The 19,351-nt window shown below is 41.6% G+C and overlaps 1 protein-coding gene across 2 annotated transcripts in view; it reads left to right on the top strand.

The window, feature by feature from the left end:
- Positions 1-19,351, top strand: part of NAV2 (neuron navigator 2) — a 344,782-nt gene that overhangs the window by 141,803 nt on the left and 183,628 nt on the right. For both annotated transcript variants that reach the window (XM_077820144.1, XM_077820143.1), the window contains exon 4: positions 12,286-12,358. In XM_077820144.1, coding sequence (XP_077676270.1) covers positions 12,286-12,358 — 73 coding nt within the window. The remainder of the gene's footprint in view (positions 1-12,285; positions 12,359-19,351) is intronic.

Below are 19,351 nucleotides of genomic sequence, written 5' to 3'. Positions count from 1 at the left end.
GCTTCACAGGGATCAGTCCACATTGTCACCCAGCACTACTACTTAACTGTGGCTTCAGGATCAGATGCTCTCTTTGGTACAGCTGTCCTACAATCCTTGTTTACATAGGATTCCTATCATCCACTTTCTACCTATGAGATTACTGCTTGATAGTCACCAGAACTGGGATCCATGAGGCCAATCACTTGAAGAAGAATGGTTACTTATGTGACAGTACCTGTGATTCTTCAGGATGTGTTGTCCATGTGGATTCCAAAATCCATTTTTTTCTGCTTTTACAAAGTCCTATAGATACAGGATTCTGAACTGGCGAAGGAACTGAGGGATGGTCGGGTCCACTCTGCCATTTATGCTCTTGGGTGGCAAGGTGCAAGGATCCAATGGACATTGCTAGCCAAAAGTATCTGACCTCATTTGCACAGGACACATACTCACCAGATTCAGAATCCATGTGGACTACACATCTCAAAGAACCACAATTACTGGGGAGAAGTAGCCATTCTTTGTTTAAGAAAGGGCCACTTTTTTCTGATTGGCTATAAATCATGCTTTGCTGCAATGTCTGATAGAGACTGACAACAGATGAATCACATGCTTTGGGTATTTCCTGAGACATTTCTCCTATTTTGGGGTTGAATATTTAACGCTCAAAAATGAGACATTGATAGGACTAGCTAGAGCCATACAGCTTTGTTATGGCATCTTAGTCTTGACCTCCAGCTTGCTATTCCTGTCCTGAGTCACACCTAAGCAGAGACTCTCTGCCATTTGTGCAAAGTTTGTGTTATGAGCAAACATTCACTATTCGCTAGGTTGAGACCAGCTCTGGGCAGGAACTTTGTTGGTACGTGTCTGTGTTTAACAAATCATCCTCATCATTTTATCATCAGAGTCAAGAGTTCAAAGGATAAGCATAATAACCTAGTGCACTACTTTGACCTCTTAAACATTGAACCTGTGAGTATATAGCACTTCTCATGATCAGACCTACTCAATGTTGAAGATACTCATCATCTTTCTGTTGCAGGATTGGGCCTTTAGCGTATGTGTACACTACAATTAAACTCCCACAGCTGGCCCATGTCAGTTTAATCAGGCTTGCAGGGCTTGGGCTAAAAGGCTGCTTAATTCCGGTCTAGTCGTCCAGGCTTGGGCTGGAGACCTTTGAGAGCTGAATGTATAGATGAAAGAGAAGGATTTTTTTCCCCCTACCCTTACTCCTTCCCCCTCCCCATGCACATACAGAATCATATTTTAGCAGTTTTAAACAGAAAAGACATCCTGGCTTGGGTTGCCCAAAATCATTCTGAATACAAGAATGCCCTTTGAAGGGAATGGAAACTTAGACATCATGAATCAGAGCTTTCTCCATGGTGCTTATTGAATACATTTCTAGTGCTATTTGGCAGCTGCAGATATGTTTGTGGAAAGAAAAAAATCAAATATTGATGGGGATTTGGTGCCAGCCACGTATTTTGTGGTTTACATAAGAACCATGTGAGCAGCACACAGTTTGTGTCTTCGGACTCTGTACCTTCTAAATACAGACCCAGCATCAATCATCCTGCCTTTACACTGTGAAAATGTTCTATCAGCACCAAGCTCTTTTGCTGTTAACATCCTGTAAACTTAGGTTTTGGGGACATCCCCATCAAAATATTCATTGGCCTGTCTAAATTTGGACTGATAGCAACCTTACGTTTGTTGCAAAAATGAAAATATATTAGCATTTATACAGATAAGAGGTGCATTTTGAGCAAGGTAATATTATTTATATCATTTATATCCTTTGACAGCAAGCAGTATTTTCCATTTTTCCTTGCCATTTCCTATACAACGTATAGGAAAGTTTTTAAGGAATAATGCAAATATAGAGTAACTTTGTCTGAAACAAAACTGACAGGATTTTAAGAATTGCCAGTGTAATGAAACTTTTTTGGTTGTTTTGTCTTTTAATTGCTTTTTTATGTAATGAAGTAAACTGTCAAACATAACACTGTGGCCTTGAAGTGTGTTTTACCAGAACAAACAGGTTTGGGGATATAATTCAGTGTGCAGATTGGGGCCTTCGTTCTGTGTTCTCTCATTGTGTATCATGAGAGGGCACTGAGCTTTTTAAAAATGCTTCAGAAATTAACATTCATGAAAGTTTTATAGTCAAGACTGAAAACCTTTTACTGTTCCAAATACTGAGATTGAAGGCATTAGAACTTAGTTTGAAATAAAGAATAATTCTAGTGTAGAGACATTCCATAAAAGCCAAATTCCTAGTGCTGTGAAAAATTGAGGGTAGAGTTTCTGAGGGAGAAAACCTATAGTAAGAGTCTGAGTCTGACGTTTGTTTAGGGAAAAAGTGCTGTATCTCAGCATATCACAAGGGCAGCACAATTTACAACTTACCATGTTGTTTTTTACTGGGCAAAGCTGTGTGTATGCTCTAGCTGTGGACTGTTTCCATGTCTAAGCTTCTGTCAAATGTAGTCCATGTTCAACATATATCTGTGCCCAGAGATGGGTCTTTATTCACGTGTTTACTGGGGTATTTTTCATACCATTTGCCTTGTTCTGCCTATACCGAGCAGGCAGCTTTCTTTTTCTAACACAGACAAGAGTAGAAATTGAGATTGACATTAAGTTACAAGCACAAAATCGTCTGTGGCTGTTTGTGTTCATACTTGTTAGAAGTGCAGAGCTATTCTAAAGTATATTTCAGCATACAAGAATAGTCCTGGGCCATATATCTGGGAAAGCAGTAGTGGGTATGAGCAGAAATGGGAATCGGAAAACCTTATTATTCCTGTCCCTTATACAGAACTTCAAGGAAGTTCTCCATGCCTCAGTTACTGTATCTGTAAAAATCAGGAGGTGGAAGGAAGGGGGAAAGGAAGGATGATGCTTGCCTACATTTGTAAAGCACTGTAAGATCAGTGGATGAAAAGAGCTATAGTTTGTATAGTAATATTTATTACCACCTTGTGGAGGAGAGACTGATTGTAGCCCCTCAAATGCACAGCTTGTTCCTCTTTGGGAGAGCAGGCTTCACAGATTAAGATTTCAGTTTAGAATTGACTCCTAAGACTAGAAGGATAAATGATACAGAGGATAAGGACCCTGAAAAAGAAATTCTGTGAGTCTGACCCAAAAATGAGCGATACGTGAATTAGCTCCCATTGTAAAGGGAAAAATATTTACAATACAAATTGTATTTAAATGCAAATTAGGGTAGTGCCAAACATACTAGGCCACAGGCCATATCCTGGGTCATGTCAGAGTGGTATTTGGTGCAAAGATACTTTGGGTCAGTTCTGCATATCCCTCCCCCCCCCCCCCCCCCCCGACCTTGGCACCTGTCCAGTGCCTAAAGCAGCTGGATGGCTGATCTAAGTTGCTCATGGCTGTCCACTGCCCCATGGGTCCATTCTGGTAGCTACTGATCACTAGGACGCAAGATTCTCCAACCTCTACCTGTTCTCTTGCAGTCATGCCCCTACACCACCCAGAGAGTCCCTTAGGTATAAGGAGTACTCAGGTAGCTGGTTAAACCGGCTTTCCAGCTGCTTTGCAGTGCAAATAGCAGCATGTGTGGTTAAGGGTTATTAAGGTTATTCTCCAAAGTTATTCTGAACAGAATCTCTGGCTTTCACATCATTATGGATAAAAAGAGATTTCTCTCCTCACTTAATTTAGAAGAAAGGGGAATTCATGACAAACAATATTTATTTTCCCTCTCAAGTGACAGAAGAAGCTTAGTTTGAATTTGGGAAAAGATGATCACCAGAGCAATTAAAGTAAATTAACTTCATGCAGAAAGGAGTTCACATGTTAACTAAATTACCATGTGCAGCAATCGGAACAACTAAGCAACAAGGATTAATCAGTTTTTATAAAGAGAAACCTTAATTAAATATAGGGAAGTAGAACCGCCAACCCAGCTCTCCATCCTACCCACCCTCCAAACCTTTATAGTTTGCCTGAGCTCCTACATTTTCCCAAGTTCATATTTATAACTCTTTATGACAATGTGTTATCTGATGACTGTGGAGTTTCTTTATTACACTGCCTGTTGCCAGTGGAGTTTTAGAATCGAGACTTCCTGTATAGGGGCAAGACCTTTCAGGGTTAGAATCAACTGTCCTCTAATTTGTGTTTAGTTTTAGGAAATGTCAGAACAAATAAGTGTCCTGCATGTTGTGGAATTGGTATTGTACAGCTGACCATGCCACGGACACTTAATATGCTACATCTTCTCATAAAAAAGGATTTGTGTATAGTGTTCTAAAGAGCAACACTTACGGCTCCTTTGGGGAGTGAGGGAGGTGGTGGGGGGGATGTCACTTTTCTTTTTTTGGACATTTGATCTGACTGTAGCTGTTCTTTTCAAATAGCAAGTAATTCAAATCACATGTTGATCATCACAGTGGATGACTGTACTCCCATTTATCACCCATCCCTCCCCTCTGTGCCTACCCAGCTTCAGAAACCTCCAATTTCTCCTTTTCCTCTGCTGTGTTAGATGTTGCCTGCGGCAGAAGGCAGAGCAACTGAGAAATCAGAGCTGCCTGCCAAAAGCCAGTCATGGCTCACAGTGAAAAAGAAAATACACACTCCCTTTTGGCAAATCAACAACCTTATGTCTGCTTTAAAGGCTTAAACAATATATGGGCTTGGCCCAGAAAGGTCCCTCCGAGTTCAACAACAAGCAGTCATCGAAACAGTATAATTTTAAGGGGACAGCGACACATGCTCTGCTGAGAGTCGATGCAATGCAGTGTCATTAGATTTCTATCAGTGTACGCGCTGGTGCTCAGTTGTGATCTACTCAGGAACTTTAGTTCCACCCTAGATATTTACACCTATGTGATCTTGTTACATGCCACTTCAGAATCCTTTGCACCTCCATTACTGTAGGTGCAAAACTAGATGGCTGCATGAAGCAACAACTGTTTTGCATAGATCATTTGCATGGAGTTCATAGTCCTAGCTACATTAGTATTCCTAGAAAAATGCCATAACAATTGCCACAAAAGAGATTGGCTCTGTCTCTATGGCTGTGTCTATGCTACTGCTTATGTTCGCAAAATTTATGTCACTCAGGGGTGTGAATATTCCACCCCCCAGGACGAAATAAATTGGACCGGCATAAGCATTAGTGTGCGCAGCGCTATGTCGGCGGCAGAGCTTCTCCTGCCCAACATAGCTACCACCGCTCATTGGGGGTGAATTAATTATGTTGACAGGAGAGTTCTCTCCCGTTGGCATTGGGTGGATACACAAGAGATCTTACAGCAGCGCAGCTGCATCGGTACAGCTGTGCCGCTGTAAGCTCTTTAGTGTAGACATAGCCTCAGATACAGAACAGATGTTCCTTAATATCCAGTACTTTTGTAATTATTACAATGTTTTGATGCTACATCAAATATTGTGAACCCAAACTATTTTATTGAGGAAAAATGTGATACATAAACATTTAAGAATTAGTTTTTACAATGTGTTAATATTGGGACCATAGAGATTGTTCAGAGTCTTGTCTTTAATACTTTTTATATCCAAAATTCATGAAATGTTTATACGGTGTGGCAAGGCACCTCTTTTCTCTCACCAGCCTTAGCGTTTCTCCCCTCTGGCGATGGTGAGCTTGGGGTAATCAGTCCCACTCAGGAAGGGTTTGGCTTCCCCCTTTGATGTTCCCTTGGTTGTGTCTTCAGGGTAGGCCTGAGGGTAAGCCTAAAGGGTGCTCCTTCCCCACTCAAAAAGGGAAATAGTCCCATAGACCCAAACAAAGGGTGATACCTTTCCCTGCCTCGTCGCTGGGATGGGGTGTCATCCTGTTGATTGTCCTGGGATGTCAGTCCTCCCCTAGCCAGCACGCGGGCTTTTCTGCTTCCCCTATGGGAAGGAACATAGCCTCTCTTCCTGGAGAAGCTACTTCCCTGCTGCCACTAGCCTGGTAACAGCTGGTGGGTTGGTGGCTCTCGCTCTCTTTTTCTCTCTCTCTCTCACTGGAGGAGGGGTTTTAAAAGGTCTCAGGCAGCCCTTAATTGGATTCAGGTGTCTCTAATTAACCTGGGGTAACCTCTTCTCAGTTCGTAGGAAAAAGGGCCTTTAACATTCTAGGGCTAACATATCTGCCTTCCACAAAGTGATGGGCACAACTGTGGACCACTAATCCTAAAGAAACATATTTACAGTATAAAGACATCAGTACTGTAGGAACCACACAAGAGGCTCTAACTACATTTAGAAGAAAAATAACAATTCTTTTAATGAAAGAGTCAGAGAGTGAAGAGGACTACTGCTTATACTGCAATTACGTGACTTGCAAAATAAATAAATAAATAAATAAATAATGACATGATGGTCCAGTGCGACTCTTGTAAGAGGTGGGCACATATGCCGTGCCTTCCAGAGGGAACCACTGAAGAAAACCTGACTGAGAAGAAACATTACTACCTACCCTCTTGCAGCCATCCAGCCTGACCTTATCACAGCTGCTAGAGACTTTCCTATTTAAATAATCCTCATGCTTTTTTTTGGGGGGGGGGGAGGGTGGTACCTTTGCCTAGTTCATAGCATGGTGTGATAAACCACGCGTTGGCTCCTTCACCCAGGGTGTCTTCCACAAAGAATCACACTGTTCCTATATTAGACGTTATTTGAAATGTGTCCCCTTTCTTCCAATTTTTTACAATACGTAAAAATACAGACAGTTGCAGAGCCAGCTTCCCTCATGCAGCCCCACTAGGGTGGCCTCCTTCCTCACCTTCTCGAGGAGTAAGAGTATCTGGAGGCCTATTCAGTAGCTGGTACCTCTCGAGATTGCAAACAGGAGCCAATGTAATCTAAACACATCTACGTTGGACCTGAACTGAGATCACAGACTCATTTTATACCAAATAATCCTCACATGGGAACTAATTTAAGTCCCTACCAACTATAACTTTGTCATTTTACCCTCCATACTGTGTTACATTTTCCTTCTGATTTCTTAAATCTTTCCCTTCCTTTATACTGACCTCTATTTCCATATACTAAAATCATCTTAACTATTCATATCATACTGCCATGTACCCTTCTTATTTTTTAATCACCAGAAACCTAATGGTAGGATATAAATAATATCAGTTAGGCATCCTTGCTATATCTTTGCCTCTGTTGTATTTTCCAACTCCTTCCCTTCCAACTGTATAGAATCTTATTATCATATTTTATCTCCTGACATAAAGGCTGGCTTCTGCAAAGTTCTGTAATTAGCCTTTTCTATTTTCCGTCTTCCTTCTCTGTTGAACTCGGCTATTTCCCTGTCTTAGAGTATTTAGTTTCTTACTATTTCTTGACTCTAATCCATCTTATTGTGTTCCATCTTATTGTGCAGTTCATGTAATATACCTCATTCATCTGTATCCTATATAATTATTATTTACCTCATTTTCTCTTCATACTACAATTGCACCGAGAATGGCAACATCTGTATGGATCATTTCCCATTCATTCCTTTTACAAGATTGGGAGTTTGCTTATGTCATGTTAAGCTCTTTTTACAGCCTCTGGAGCAAGAATAAAATGGTAACAAGGCGGTCTGCCCTCTTTAAGGTAGTGCCAGTGGGCCCTGGCCAGCTCACCCCTTATGGGCATGTGCCCATAAGATAAATGTTCAAAGGGAGCATCAGCAGTTAAACCGGGAATGGGGGCCAGATGTTTTAGTCAGGGGAGTATAATGCTCACCAGGTAAAAACACTTTGTGGAGTTCAGTGATGGGGGTGGGGGGGAGGGAAAGCCTGAAGTCTTGAGAGACTTGGAAGGAGGCACCCTGAAGCAGTACCAGAACCCTGGTGAGGGTGAGCTGGGGAGGTCAGTGAGGACTCTAGCCTAGCCAGAAGAAGGAGGGCTGTCTCAGGGGAAGAAGAGGATTACAGCACAGTCCCAGAAAGGACGGCATTGGATATCCAGTTTCAAAGAGAAGCTGGGGGTTGGGTGAAGCCTGCCATAGTAGGGGATTGGTCCTGCTTTGAGCAGAGGGTTGGACTAGATGACCTCCTGAAGTCCCTTCCAACCGTGATATTCTATGATAGTAAAGCACAGTCCCAGGAGTGAGGGCTGTGATAACCTTGTCTCAAAAGAGAAGATGTTTGAGCCCAGAAGACAGTCAACAAGTATAGAATGAGTCTCTGGAAAGGAGAAGCAGGGCATCTTTTGGCTCCAGGGCAGGTGGGGGCGGGGAGGAGAGATAGTCCAATTATTTAGGGTTGACAGAGCTGGGAGCCCATGGTAGAGGGCATGCATGTATTTTCCACTATGCTACCACTGAGGCAAAAGATGCAATGACCCCTGCTAGTAAGGGGAGGAAGAAGGAACTCACCAGAGCTCTAGAGCTGGAAAAAGAGAGATCAAAGATTGTTGCTTGCCTGGCACAGGTCTGGCCGTGTTAGTCTGTATTCGCAAAAAGAAAAGGAGTACTTGTGGCACCTTAGAGACTAACCAATTTATTTGAGCATGAGCTTTCGTGAGCTACAGCTCACTTCATCAGATGCATACCGTGGAAACTGCAGCAGACTTTATATATACACAGAGAATATGAAACAATACCTCCTCCCACCCCACTGTCCTGCTGGTAATAGCTTATCTAAAGTAATCTTCAGGTTAGGCCATTTCCAGCACAAATCCAGGTTTTCTCACCCTCCACCTCCCCCCCCCCCCCCCGCCAGCAGGAGAGTGAATTTGTGTGGGGGGGTGGAGGGTGAGAAAACCTGGATTTGTGCTGGAAATGGCCTAACCTGAAGATTACTTTAGATAAGCTATTACCAGCAGGACAGTGGGGTGGGAGGAGGTATTGTTTCATATTCTCTGTGTATATATAAAGTCTGCTGCAGTTTCCACGGTATGCATCTGATGAAGTGAGCTGTAGCTCACGAAAGCTCATGCTCAAATAAATTGGTTAGTCTCTAAGGTGCCACAAGTGCTCCTTTTCTTTTTGCGAATCCTGATTATGTGGCTCTCCTGATTAAGGGAAATCATTTAAAAAAAAAAGTCATTGGAAAAAAATACAGTTGGGGGCACCCTACACTGGAAATTCTGTCACACTAACTTCACAGTGTAGTCTTCGTTGTTACCTGAAAGGACATGGGCTATAAGCCAGATTGAGGGAGTGAGGTCTTGGAATCCCACAGAGTCCCTAGGATCTATGAACTTCATTTCTGCAGTTTTCAAGGCTGAAGCTGAAGATGTAAGAGAACAGGACCTCCATGTTGTTCTCTGATCCACCATTGGCTGCACAGCTCCTAAAAGAGCAAGAAGGGGTAAGTGTGTGGTATCAGGCGTGTAAGGGTAGTTAAAACTGCAGAGAGAGGCCTCTGTCTTAGTTTGATTACCTGTAAAGTGGAGGTAATAATACTTCCTTGGGGTATTGTAAGGATTAACTAACTAATGTTTGCAATTTGCTTTGAACATGGATAGGCCTAGATGTGTTACGTATTAACTGTTTTATTGTTTACTGGGCTACTGATTGCTTCTTGATTTCTTGTACTGGCTCCAAATTGAAGGAGTCCAGTTCCTTCTCTGTTACTGATTTCTGACACCATGCCAAATGTGAAAAAAGCCCAGTATTCTATTTCAAGGTCTTCTGTGTGTAAAAGGGTTATACAGATCCCTCTGTATGACTTATCTTTGCTGTAATTCCTGTTAATTGCTAGACAGGAAACATTCTCATTTTACTACGGATTTGTCTTCCCACCCCTATTTGTCCATTTCATCTACCTTTTGCGTCTTATCGTAAACCTATGTCATGAGCTTTCAAGGGCAGGGATTGTCTTATTACTGTTTGTGCAGCACTTTAATTGGGCCCCCATGTGCTACCGCACTCCTAATAATAACCATAATAATAATAGAGGGCTTTTATGATCTGGAAACATATTTGGGAGTCTGATCCTACAATGGATCTGCACATGGAATGCCCAGTGACGACTTTGGTTGTTCATACAGAGGTCTGCAAGGAGCCCTGATGGATTAGAATTTGCTTACTCAAGCTTGGACTTTTGCATATTGGTAGGATATGTTGTTCAGGGCTTCCAGGAAGGGGAGCACATTATATGTATGTGTCTCTTCCTTTAAGAAAAGGAGTACTTGTGGCACCTTAGAGACTAACCAATTTATTTGAGCATGAGCTTTTGTGAGCTACAGCTCACTTCATCGGATGCATACTGTGGAAACTGCAGAAGTCATTATATACACAGAGACCATGAAACAATACCTCTTCCCACCCCACTGTCCTGCTGGTAATAGCTTATCTAAAGTGATCATCAAGTTGGGCCATTTCCAGCACAAATCCAGGTTTTCTCACCCCCCATCCCCCTCCAAAAACCACACACATAAACTCATTCTCCTGCTGGTAATAGCTTATCCAAAGTGACCACTCTCCTCAATGTCTATTACCAGCAGGAGAGTGAGTTTGTGTGTGTGGTTTTTGGAGGGGGGTGGGGGGGGTGAGAAAACCTGGATTTGTGCTGGAAATGGCCCACCTTGATTATCATACACATTTTAAAGAGGGTGGTCACTTTGGATGGGCTATTACCAGCAGGAGAGTGAGTTTGGGGGGGGGGGGGGCGGAGGGTGAGAAAACCTGGATTTGTGCTGGAAATGGCCCAACTTGATGATCACTTTAGATAAGCTATTACCAGCAGGAGAGTGGGGTGGGAGGAGGCATTGTTTCATGGTCTCTGTGTATATAATGTCTTCTGCAGTTTCCACAGTATGCATCCGATGAAGTGAGCTGTAGCTCACGAAAGCTCATGCTCAAATAAATTGGTTAGTCTCTAAGGTGCCACAAGTACTCCTTTTCTTTTTGCGAATACAGACTAACACGGCTGTTACTCTGAAACCTCTCTTCCTTTAGTAACACAAAGACCAATGTTTCAGCTCCCAGGCAAACCACATCAGGCCTCACCTCATGAAGAGAGGATGGGTCATTGCAGCTTGGGACTTCCAAAAAAAAAAAGAGAAAGGTGAAAAAATGAGGGCTCCTCAAGGGCTCTGAGGAGGATTCTGTTGATCCTCATTCCTGGGGGGTAACGGATCCTTCTGAAAATTGACCAAGAGTGGCTTCTTGGCCACTGTGCAGACATACCCACACAGTGAGATTTTCAAGAGAACTGGTCATTGGCATAACTCTGTTCTCACTGTAGTCAATGTAAATTTCATCCTTGAGTAATGAGAGCGGAGTCAGGACAACTCAGCACCTTTGAAAATCCCACCATATACCAACTCTGTAAATGTTCTGATGCACACTTTCTCCCTGGTGCCCTGCCTCAGTAGTACGACTGGAAGGTGGTGATTTCCATAGAAGGAAAGGGAGGATGAATCCTGTTCCCTCAGGCCATGGGATGGATATGGGGCTGCTTCACTGAGGCTACTTCAGTCTAGTGAAGTAACTTTTGCAGTTGTAGCACTCTACAGTGGGGTAGTGAATATAGGCAAAATAGGGTTCTCGAGTCTCTCTCGAATCAAAGGTTAATCTTTAATTATACATTATGTCATGTGATGAAACCTCCAGAAACAGGGCCAACCAAAATTGGGAACCCTAGCAAATAATCATGGCTCCCAAACAATTTGCAGGGGATCCCTAGAGAGCTGGATGTGCATATCCTGTCAGGCCAACTGAAATCCTGCCCCCTCCAACTCAACACAATTGCACCAGCTCATTGCACCCCCGAAGAGGCAGAATTTGGTCCACTGTGAGTAACTGCAGCCTGTTTCAGTATGTAATTTCTAAAATCCAGAAAATCCAGGGAATTTTGTGAGTAAACATTTTTTAGATTCCAACTGAGGTTTCTAGTTACCATTCTTACATTTTACTGCCTCCATGACTGGAAATTTCTGCCAGCTGTCTGCTTAAGAGCAAGTGGTAATCTCTCTTCTCCTCAGGCAAATTTGGCACCATGTTTATTTTCAGTATCATGTTTGTTATCATAGGACAAAAATCCTAGCATGTTATATTTGGCCCTCTACTGAGATGCAATGATCATCTTTCTTGGACCTGCATGGCTAGAGTATTAAGTAACTTGCTCCATGCAAGTACAAACTGAAGAGGAGCCCTGACCAACACAGTGTTGATTGTCTAATAACTTTGGAGTTTCCATGTTGTTATGGTTCCAATATTAAGAACCTTTTTTCCACTGCAATGAACAAAGGGGCTTTTTCTGTGATACAAAGGTTGTGTGCAATAAAATGTGACTGTAGATTAAGGTAAACATTTACTACAACGTGTATTCCTTTGTCTCCTTTCTTCTTGTTTAGATTGAAAACATAGATGCATGTCTGAGTTTCTTGGCTGCCAAGGGAATAAACATACAGGGTCTATCAGCAGAGGGTGAGTCAATCTGTCATTCCAAATTTATCTTCTAATGAGAGACTTTCAATTTAGGATTTTTTTCCTCCAATTTTAAAAAAAAATACAACCAGGATCACTGGAGATTGAATAGGACTTGTGCTGTTGTGTTTTCTTCTCTTTTCCGCATCCACTGTAGGAAAGGTAAGTAAAATACATGCTGGACTCAATGCTGTTAACTCTTTCACTTTAAAAATAAACAATGGAAGGGCATTAGATTCATTCACTTCTTTTAAAACAAAACAAAACACATACATCAAAGAAACTAACCTCGCAGCTGAGTTCTAGAAATGACACAGTGAAAAACCAAATCCTATGTATTTATGGTTGTGACAAAAGCAAACTATATCTGAAATAGCAGTATGTGAAAAAAGTACAGAATTAAATAACTACAGAAAAATACATCTGTAATCCTGTCATGCAAACATCTGCTCACATGCATAATTTTACAAGTACAGTAGTCCCACTGTGGTTGAAAAATAAAGTTATGCATGTGTGTAAATGAATGTAGGATCAGGACCTATATTTTTACCACATTGATTCTTTAGCAATGATGCAATTAATCATTAAAGTTTTAATTTTAAAGTGAAAAGTGGACTGTTAACACCTCATGACTTGATATTTTACGAAACTAGAAATGCTTTGGCCAATTTTTTTAAACAAATGTTTTAGTAGTTCTGTCCTGAAACGAAATGTTTTATTGTTTTGTGTTGGATGTCTATTGAAAAGTGTCTAGTTACATTTTTTAAAAAGAAACTTCTGTTTTGCTGTACTATTTATTTTTCTTTAGTATGTACATTTTTACATGTGCCTCTGTAAGCGCATGTAACAATGAAATAAATTCAAATGTTACAAAGCAAAACAAAAATAAGTGCCCCCCCACTTAATCAGTCCACCCGTCGAGACCATCCGTCCCCAACCACATTATATTAATAACCACCCACTGCACAGACTGTAGTACCAGCGTCTGGTACATCAGGTTTCACCTTTACTTTCACTTAAGTATGTTTGAAAAAGCAAGCAGGTGCCAACAACCAGAGTAAGCAGAGTCAGACTGTGAATGTATTAGGTTACACCTACCTCAGTATTTCCAAGAACAAGTAATCTGATTTGCAAGTTCAGGTGAGATGACTTTCTTGGTTTAACTTCTCAAATAAGTTTGCTTGCAAGCTTGAGTTTGGAGAGCTGGTTACTTTGCAAAGTTTTTGCATGTGTATGAATAACTTAGTTACCTATGTACTGAAAGCTATGATTTCTCCCTCTCCGCTCATGTGACTGCTGAAAAAGCAAGGTGAATTTGATAGCCTGTCTGATCATGTGATTGACAGTTCTTAAAGAGAAGAGCTGCAGGCCCTCTCGGCTGGAACAGAAAAGCTTTTCTCTCTTGGCTTTGCCCGCCTGGTTGCCAACAACCAAAATCTGCTGGCTGGCTGTAAGCATTAGTGTGCATAGCGCTGGGGGATTCCCAACTCTTCATGCCAAAAGGATAATTCTATTCGGTTTCTAGCTGTCTCATGCTCTTAGTGGAAGACTAACTGATTATATTTATGCTTGAAGTACAGTACTCAATGGACGAGCAGTGACTACAAAATTCCTGCTACCCACAGAACCGAGTGAGAAAGTTTAGAAACAAGATGCATTTCTTTTAATTTCTAAACAATTGGAACATTAGCATTCCTCCCTTTTGGGGTTATACTGTGTTGTTGCGTACATTCATAATATGAGACACGAACTTTGAATTAAGTGTGTGTGAGAAAGAATTCCCCTTTAGGAGAAGTAGATTATTATCTGCAAAACACAGATGCCTTACTGCAGTCTAAGGGTCTAAGAGGACAGCCAGTTTGTTCAGAAGGAAGATCATAAACGTGGTTTAAATAGAAGTATTTTTATGATGAGTTTGGTACTCACAAACTACTAGTTCCACATTTGTTTCTCCCCAAAGTGGATTTTCAGTGGGGTGATAATTACCTGAAATAATTGCTTCCTCTAAGTGTAAAGTCATATTTAATGTCATTTGCTTGAGTTTCAGGATTTTCCACTGAAGTTTCTTTTCACAGCACTTCACATATTACTAGGCTCTGGCTGTGCGCTTAAAACTCTTTTTTGACCTGGTTGGATGGTGACCTGTACCTTCAAGTCTTAAATGAAACAAACCATCCCCTATTGAAAATAGGCGATGTTATTAAAATATACCCCAGATAATCCACAGGTGATGAAATATATGAGAAAACTGTTGTGTACATAGGTTTTCTGACTGTAAAGTATATTCAAGTAACTTAATAAAGATATAGCATCACCCAGTTGCTAAGCGTAAGTGGCCAGCAACATTTGCAATGTTCACCAAATGCACCTTGCCACTACAGCATATTAAAATATGCCATATTATAGGGAGGAGAGAGCTAGTGCAATTCCTGCTTCAAACTAAACCTGCTCTTTTGAGATTCAGAAAAGATCTTAAAGGCCCCTTATCTCCCTCCCAGTCACCTTCATTTCATTTGCACCCAGGACTTATTGTCTGGGGATAACAAGGTGACGTTCTCCCTCATTGTAATACATGAGGATTTAACTACCACTTTAAAATGTTGTGTGTTTAAAAAAATAATAATTTTATTCATCTTGATAATGCTAATATGCAGAAAGCAAGTCAGCTGACCATTAATACATGCAGTAGTATTCTGATGATATGAGAACAGTTGGCTCAGTGTAACAATCCTTTCCTACCGACTGCCCTAAATTGGATTCAGACAGAGGGAACAGAAGTCTTCTTCCCCTCCTAGGAGAAGCTTTAAGATGATGAGCCAAATCATGTCTCCCATTTTCACCGGATAGTCCCCTTGTAATCAGTGGGGCTACTCAATTGAGTGAAGTGAGTGGGATTCAGCCTAAAACCTCTAAAAGGGGACCTGCATGTCAGTATATGATGATAAAACAGAAAAGGCGAACCTGGCTGCTTCTGTACAATAAACTTTCCTTTTCAACCCAGATGAGAGAGAGACATTCCCATGCACGTTTCACCTCATGTAACTTTGTCAATATGTTGCAAAATCCCAGACAAACCAGCTGAGGTGATGAGAAAAGTGTCTTGAGTAAAATTCTTTACTCAGCTAACCTTAGAGGTCCATAGGCTCTCCCACCAGATCACGAGCCACTCTCAGCAGAGCCCCAGGGTATCCTGTTCTGATGGCTTCTACTAATTTAGTATTTATATACCATTCACAGTGACACAAGTCAGTCTCCAATGGATACAATAGCGCAAACTCGATGGTAGCCATGGGGATGCCACTAATTGCTACCACAATAGTAGTGGAATGAATTACCTGTCTTACTGTTCCATGTAAGGGACTAAATATTACTACTGCTAAAAAGAACATATTGAAGATTGAAATTTTTGGGCTTGAAAGCAACATTTAATTTAAACCTTACTCTGGGAGATGCATGTTAACCGTGATAGGAAGCAGGCATCTCATAAAAAACAAATAAGAACATTGAACCCGGTTAAACAATGCCATAACCAAACAAGCTAGTAAAGTGTTGCTAAGATCCAGTGGGTCAAATGCAAATAATTTTATTTACTCCCTTTGCAAAGCCAGGAGGAAGTACGAGTTTATAATCAGTTCAGAATGGAAATATAAACTGAAGCCTCCTCTGGAGTGCTCTAGAGTGAATCCATTTTTTTTTCTATACCTTTAATATAAGGAGGAGGTTCACTATGACTGGAAGTGTAATCTGTACTCCTCAGTAAAGTAAAGCTTCACTTAAATAAGTGGGCTCCAGTGTATGCACACTTTTAATAATTCTATTACCTTAGGAGCCCCAGCCATGGACTAGGACCCTGTTGTGGAAGGAACGTACAAATACAGGACAAAGAGACAGTCCCTGCACCAAAGAGCTTACAAACTAAGACCTCAGCTACTAGTACATGTTTAACAAGGGGAAGTTTCTGTGGAGATGTGGAGGAGCTCTTGTCTCCTATTTCCACTGCCATTTTCCCTCTTGTTACTCATCAGTTTGAGCTTTGTATGCATGCCCGTGCTGTTCCCTGGACTGATGCAGACCCAGTTTCTGGCCTGTTGGAATTCCAGCTCTCTACTTATTCTCACCACTTTCCAAATAGTGTTTCTAATTGCCAAGGCTTTGCAGGGTACAGATGCTGTGTATGTGCAGTAGGAACTAATACTTTCTTTGTAGATAGCAGTTGCACCACCTGTGAATTAATAGATTAGCTGGATAGAGAACAGCTGAGCAAATTGTGAAGCCATAAAGTGATAAAAGGAAGCATTTTACTAGTCTTCAGAACAGCCACTATCTAATTTTGGCCATGTCTATATTTTTTCCCATCTGTACTGAAATTCATGCTTCTGTAGCTAAATTACTTTCAGCTCAACTGCAGCTTGTACCTTGCAAGCAATTTTTTCTTTCTCTTTGATTGACAGAGTTCTAAGCAGAGTCTGTGTTTTTGCAGAGTGGGTTTGAATTTATTGGAAATCTGTCAGTGCTGTTTCCCACCTCTTCTTGGTAAATTAAACAATTTTCCTCCTTTCCCTATGGCTAATTCTCCTAATCCAAGTGGACTTTCTGCATATAGGGTTGTCACATCAGTCTTGGCTACCTTCTAACGTTATTCCCTGGGTGGGATTAATCTTTTCTAGAACACGCACAGCACCACTAAAAGGAAAGTGGTAGCAGCTGGCTTTCTGGATAGGTTCTGAAGAGCGTCCACCCATGAAATGTTTGGTCTCCCAGACATATATTATATGCAGTTATATTGACCCTTTGTTTTTGGCAGGGTCCCCTTTTGTTTTCTTTAACAGCCTATCTCAGCCTCACCTTCTCTCCAGCTGAGAAGGGATGTAGCTGCCCTCAAAGACTCTTGGTGTCGGCCAGAGAAAGGTTCCTAAAAGTGATGTGAGCATCACTCTCCCATCCCAAGGAGCTGCATGTGTTGCCTCTGCAAGAGGCCCACCCTCTGTCAGCCCTAGAGTTCAGAATCAATCTGTGCACCTGAATTCTGGTCCATTGTGTAGTGCTACAAAGTGCTCTTGCTAAACCACCTGGCTAGCCTATTCTGATCATTGTAAATCTGTTCATTTTATTCTCATAGTGCTAGATGCTTTAGGGCATTGGGCAGAAAACTTCAATCGGTATTTTTTCTCCTTCCATTCTTTCTTGGCTTCAAACTTCTAGATTCCACATGTAGTAACTTTTTAACTCTTAACTGCTCAGTATAGTCCTGACATTTCATTGCTAATTGTCCCAGAAACTAACATTATTCCTATCCTATCTATTTACTTCCTTGTTTTCTGTGGATTTCCCTGTTGCCTTGCCACTGAGTCTTGCATACTTTTATGTCAAGAAAGAGAGTAGCTTGGGCAGCTTTTCAAAATTGGAAGTCAAGGCAGTAGGAGCAACAAACAGCAGCAGAAACGTCACTGCATGGAAATGTCCAATCAACAGATTGGGAGGGTTCTTTTTAAAACCCTGCCTTTCCCTGAAACCAGAACATCTGGCAATATTTGTTTAAAACTTAAAATATAAATAAAGAACCCTTCTTTTTTGTGTGCGGCCAAAATGAAAATGATTGGGTTACATGCTCGTGCTCTCATAATTCAGTATGTGTGTTTAAACTGACACACAACAGAGAAGGGGAGTTTGAACAGGAAGTAATTCAGACTGTACTCACTGGCAAAACAAAGTGAGGCTGAAGTACTCTCTGTGTACAAAGTCCAGTGGCAAACTGCCAGGTGAATTACCTCAGTCCATCTTTCGAGATAAGAGAACCAGAAGTGCTTCTAAAAGGCCTGTTTGAAATATTTTGCTTATTCTTAAAGGGCCATAACCTGCTCCCTATGCAGTTAATGGAAGTTTTTCTTTTACTTCAGGGAAACAGCATTGAGTCCAAAGTCTGTGGGTATAATTTTTGTTGTATCCTGTTTAGATGATACATTTTGCTTAGGCAAATTATAGACAATGTGAAAATATTGTCAAAATATAGAAGAGGTTTTTTTTGTTTCTTGTTTTGCTTTTCATTGTTTTAAGGGTATATTTTTGTGTGGGTTCTTATTTTCTGTGTTTCTAAGAAAATGTTAAAACCAGGTTTATCTTTTGATAAACTCAGCAGATGGGCATGCACTCACAAATATCAAATTATACATTATAGGTGGGGCTGATAGCACCTCTTATTATTAAGGTTGCCTGACATCTCCTATTATAAGGTCCTGTTTTCAGTTGCTTATCACTTGCTAAACTTTAACCATTTGGGCTGAATTTTTCCTTCCTGAGTGTCTGTCTGCTTCATGCTGAATTATTTTGAAATATTTTGCCAAAACAGTTCAACTATTTCTGAGAATGAGGTTAGGAAAAAAGATTTATTGAAACAATGTTAAAAAATTCCGGCAACTTTTAGTGCCCCCATGCTGTGAAGCAGGAACTTGATATTTGGTAAGGTATGTCTTCTGCTGTTCCTGTGAAAACCTGCCCAAATTTGGTCAAGTTATAAGCCTTTAAAAATTGCTGTTTGCACATGCTCAGCAGAGACTTCTTAGATTTTAGCAGCTATATTTCCACAAGATTCTGTCTACATTTGGGCTAAGAAGGACTTTCCCTGCAATTGCAGCTTGGGTGAGGAGTGGCCCCGCTCCCACAGAGTCCCGTCCCTCACCCTGAACTCCTCATTTCTGGACCCATCCCAGAGCTACACCATCAGGTCAGAGCCCACACCCCCTCCCAGGCCCTAATCCCCTGCCTCAGTCCGGAGCCCCCCTCCCACATTCTGAACCCCTCGGCCCCACCCCAGCCTGGAGCCCCCTCCTGCACCCCAAACTCCTCATCCCAGCCCCACCCCAGAGCCTGCACCCCCAGCCAGAACCCTCACCTCCCTGCACCCCAACCTCCTGCCCCAGCCCAGAGCCCCCTCCTGCACTCCGAACCCCTCATTAAAAACACATTAAGAGAGCAAAGTGGAGCACTCAAAAGTTA

This window comes from Eretmochelys imbricata, chromosome 6, assembly GCF_965152235.1.
Source record: "Eretmochelys imbricata isolate rEreImb1 chromosome 6, rEreImb1.hap1, whole genome shotgun sequence".
In the NCBI taxonomy this organism is placed as follows: domain Eukaryota; kingdom Metazoa; phylum Chordata; order Testudines; family Cheloniidae; genus Eretmochelys; species Eretmochelys imbricata.
Note: the sequence above shows the minus strand (reverse complement) of the source record. Positions and strands in the feature narration are given on the sequence as shown.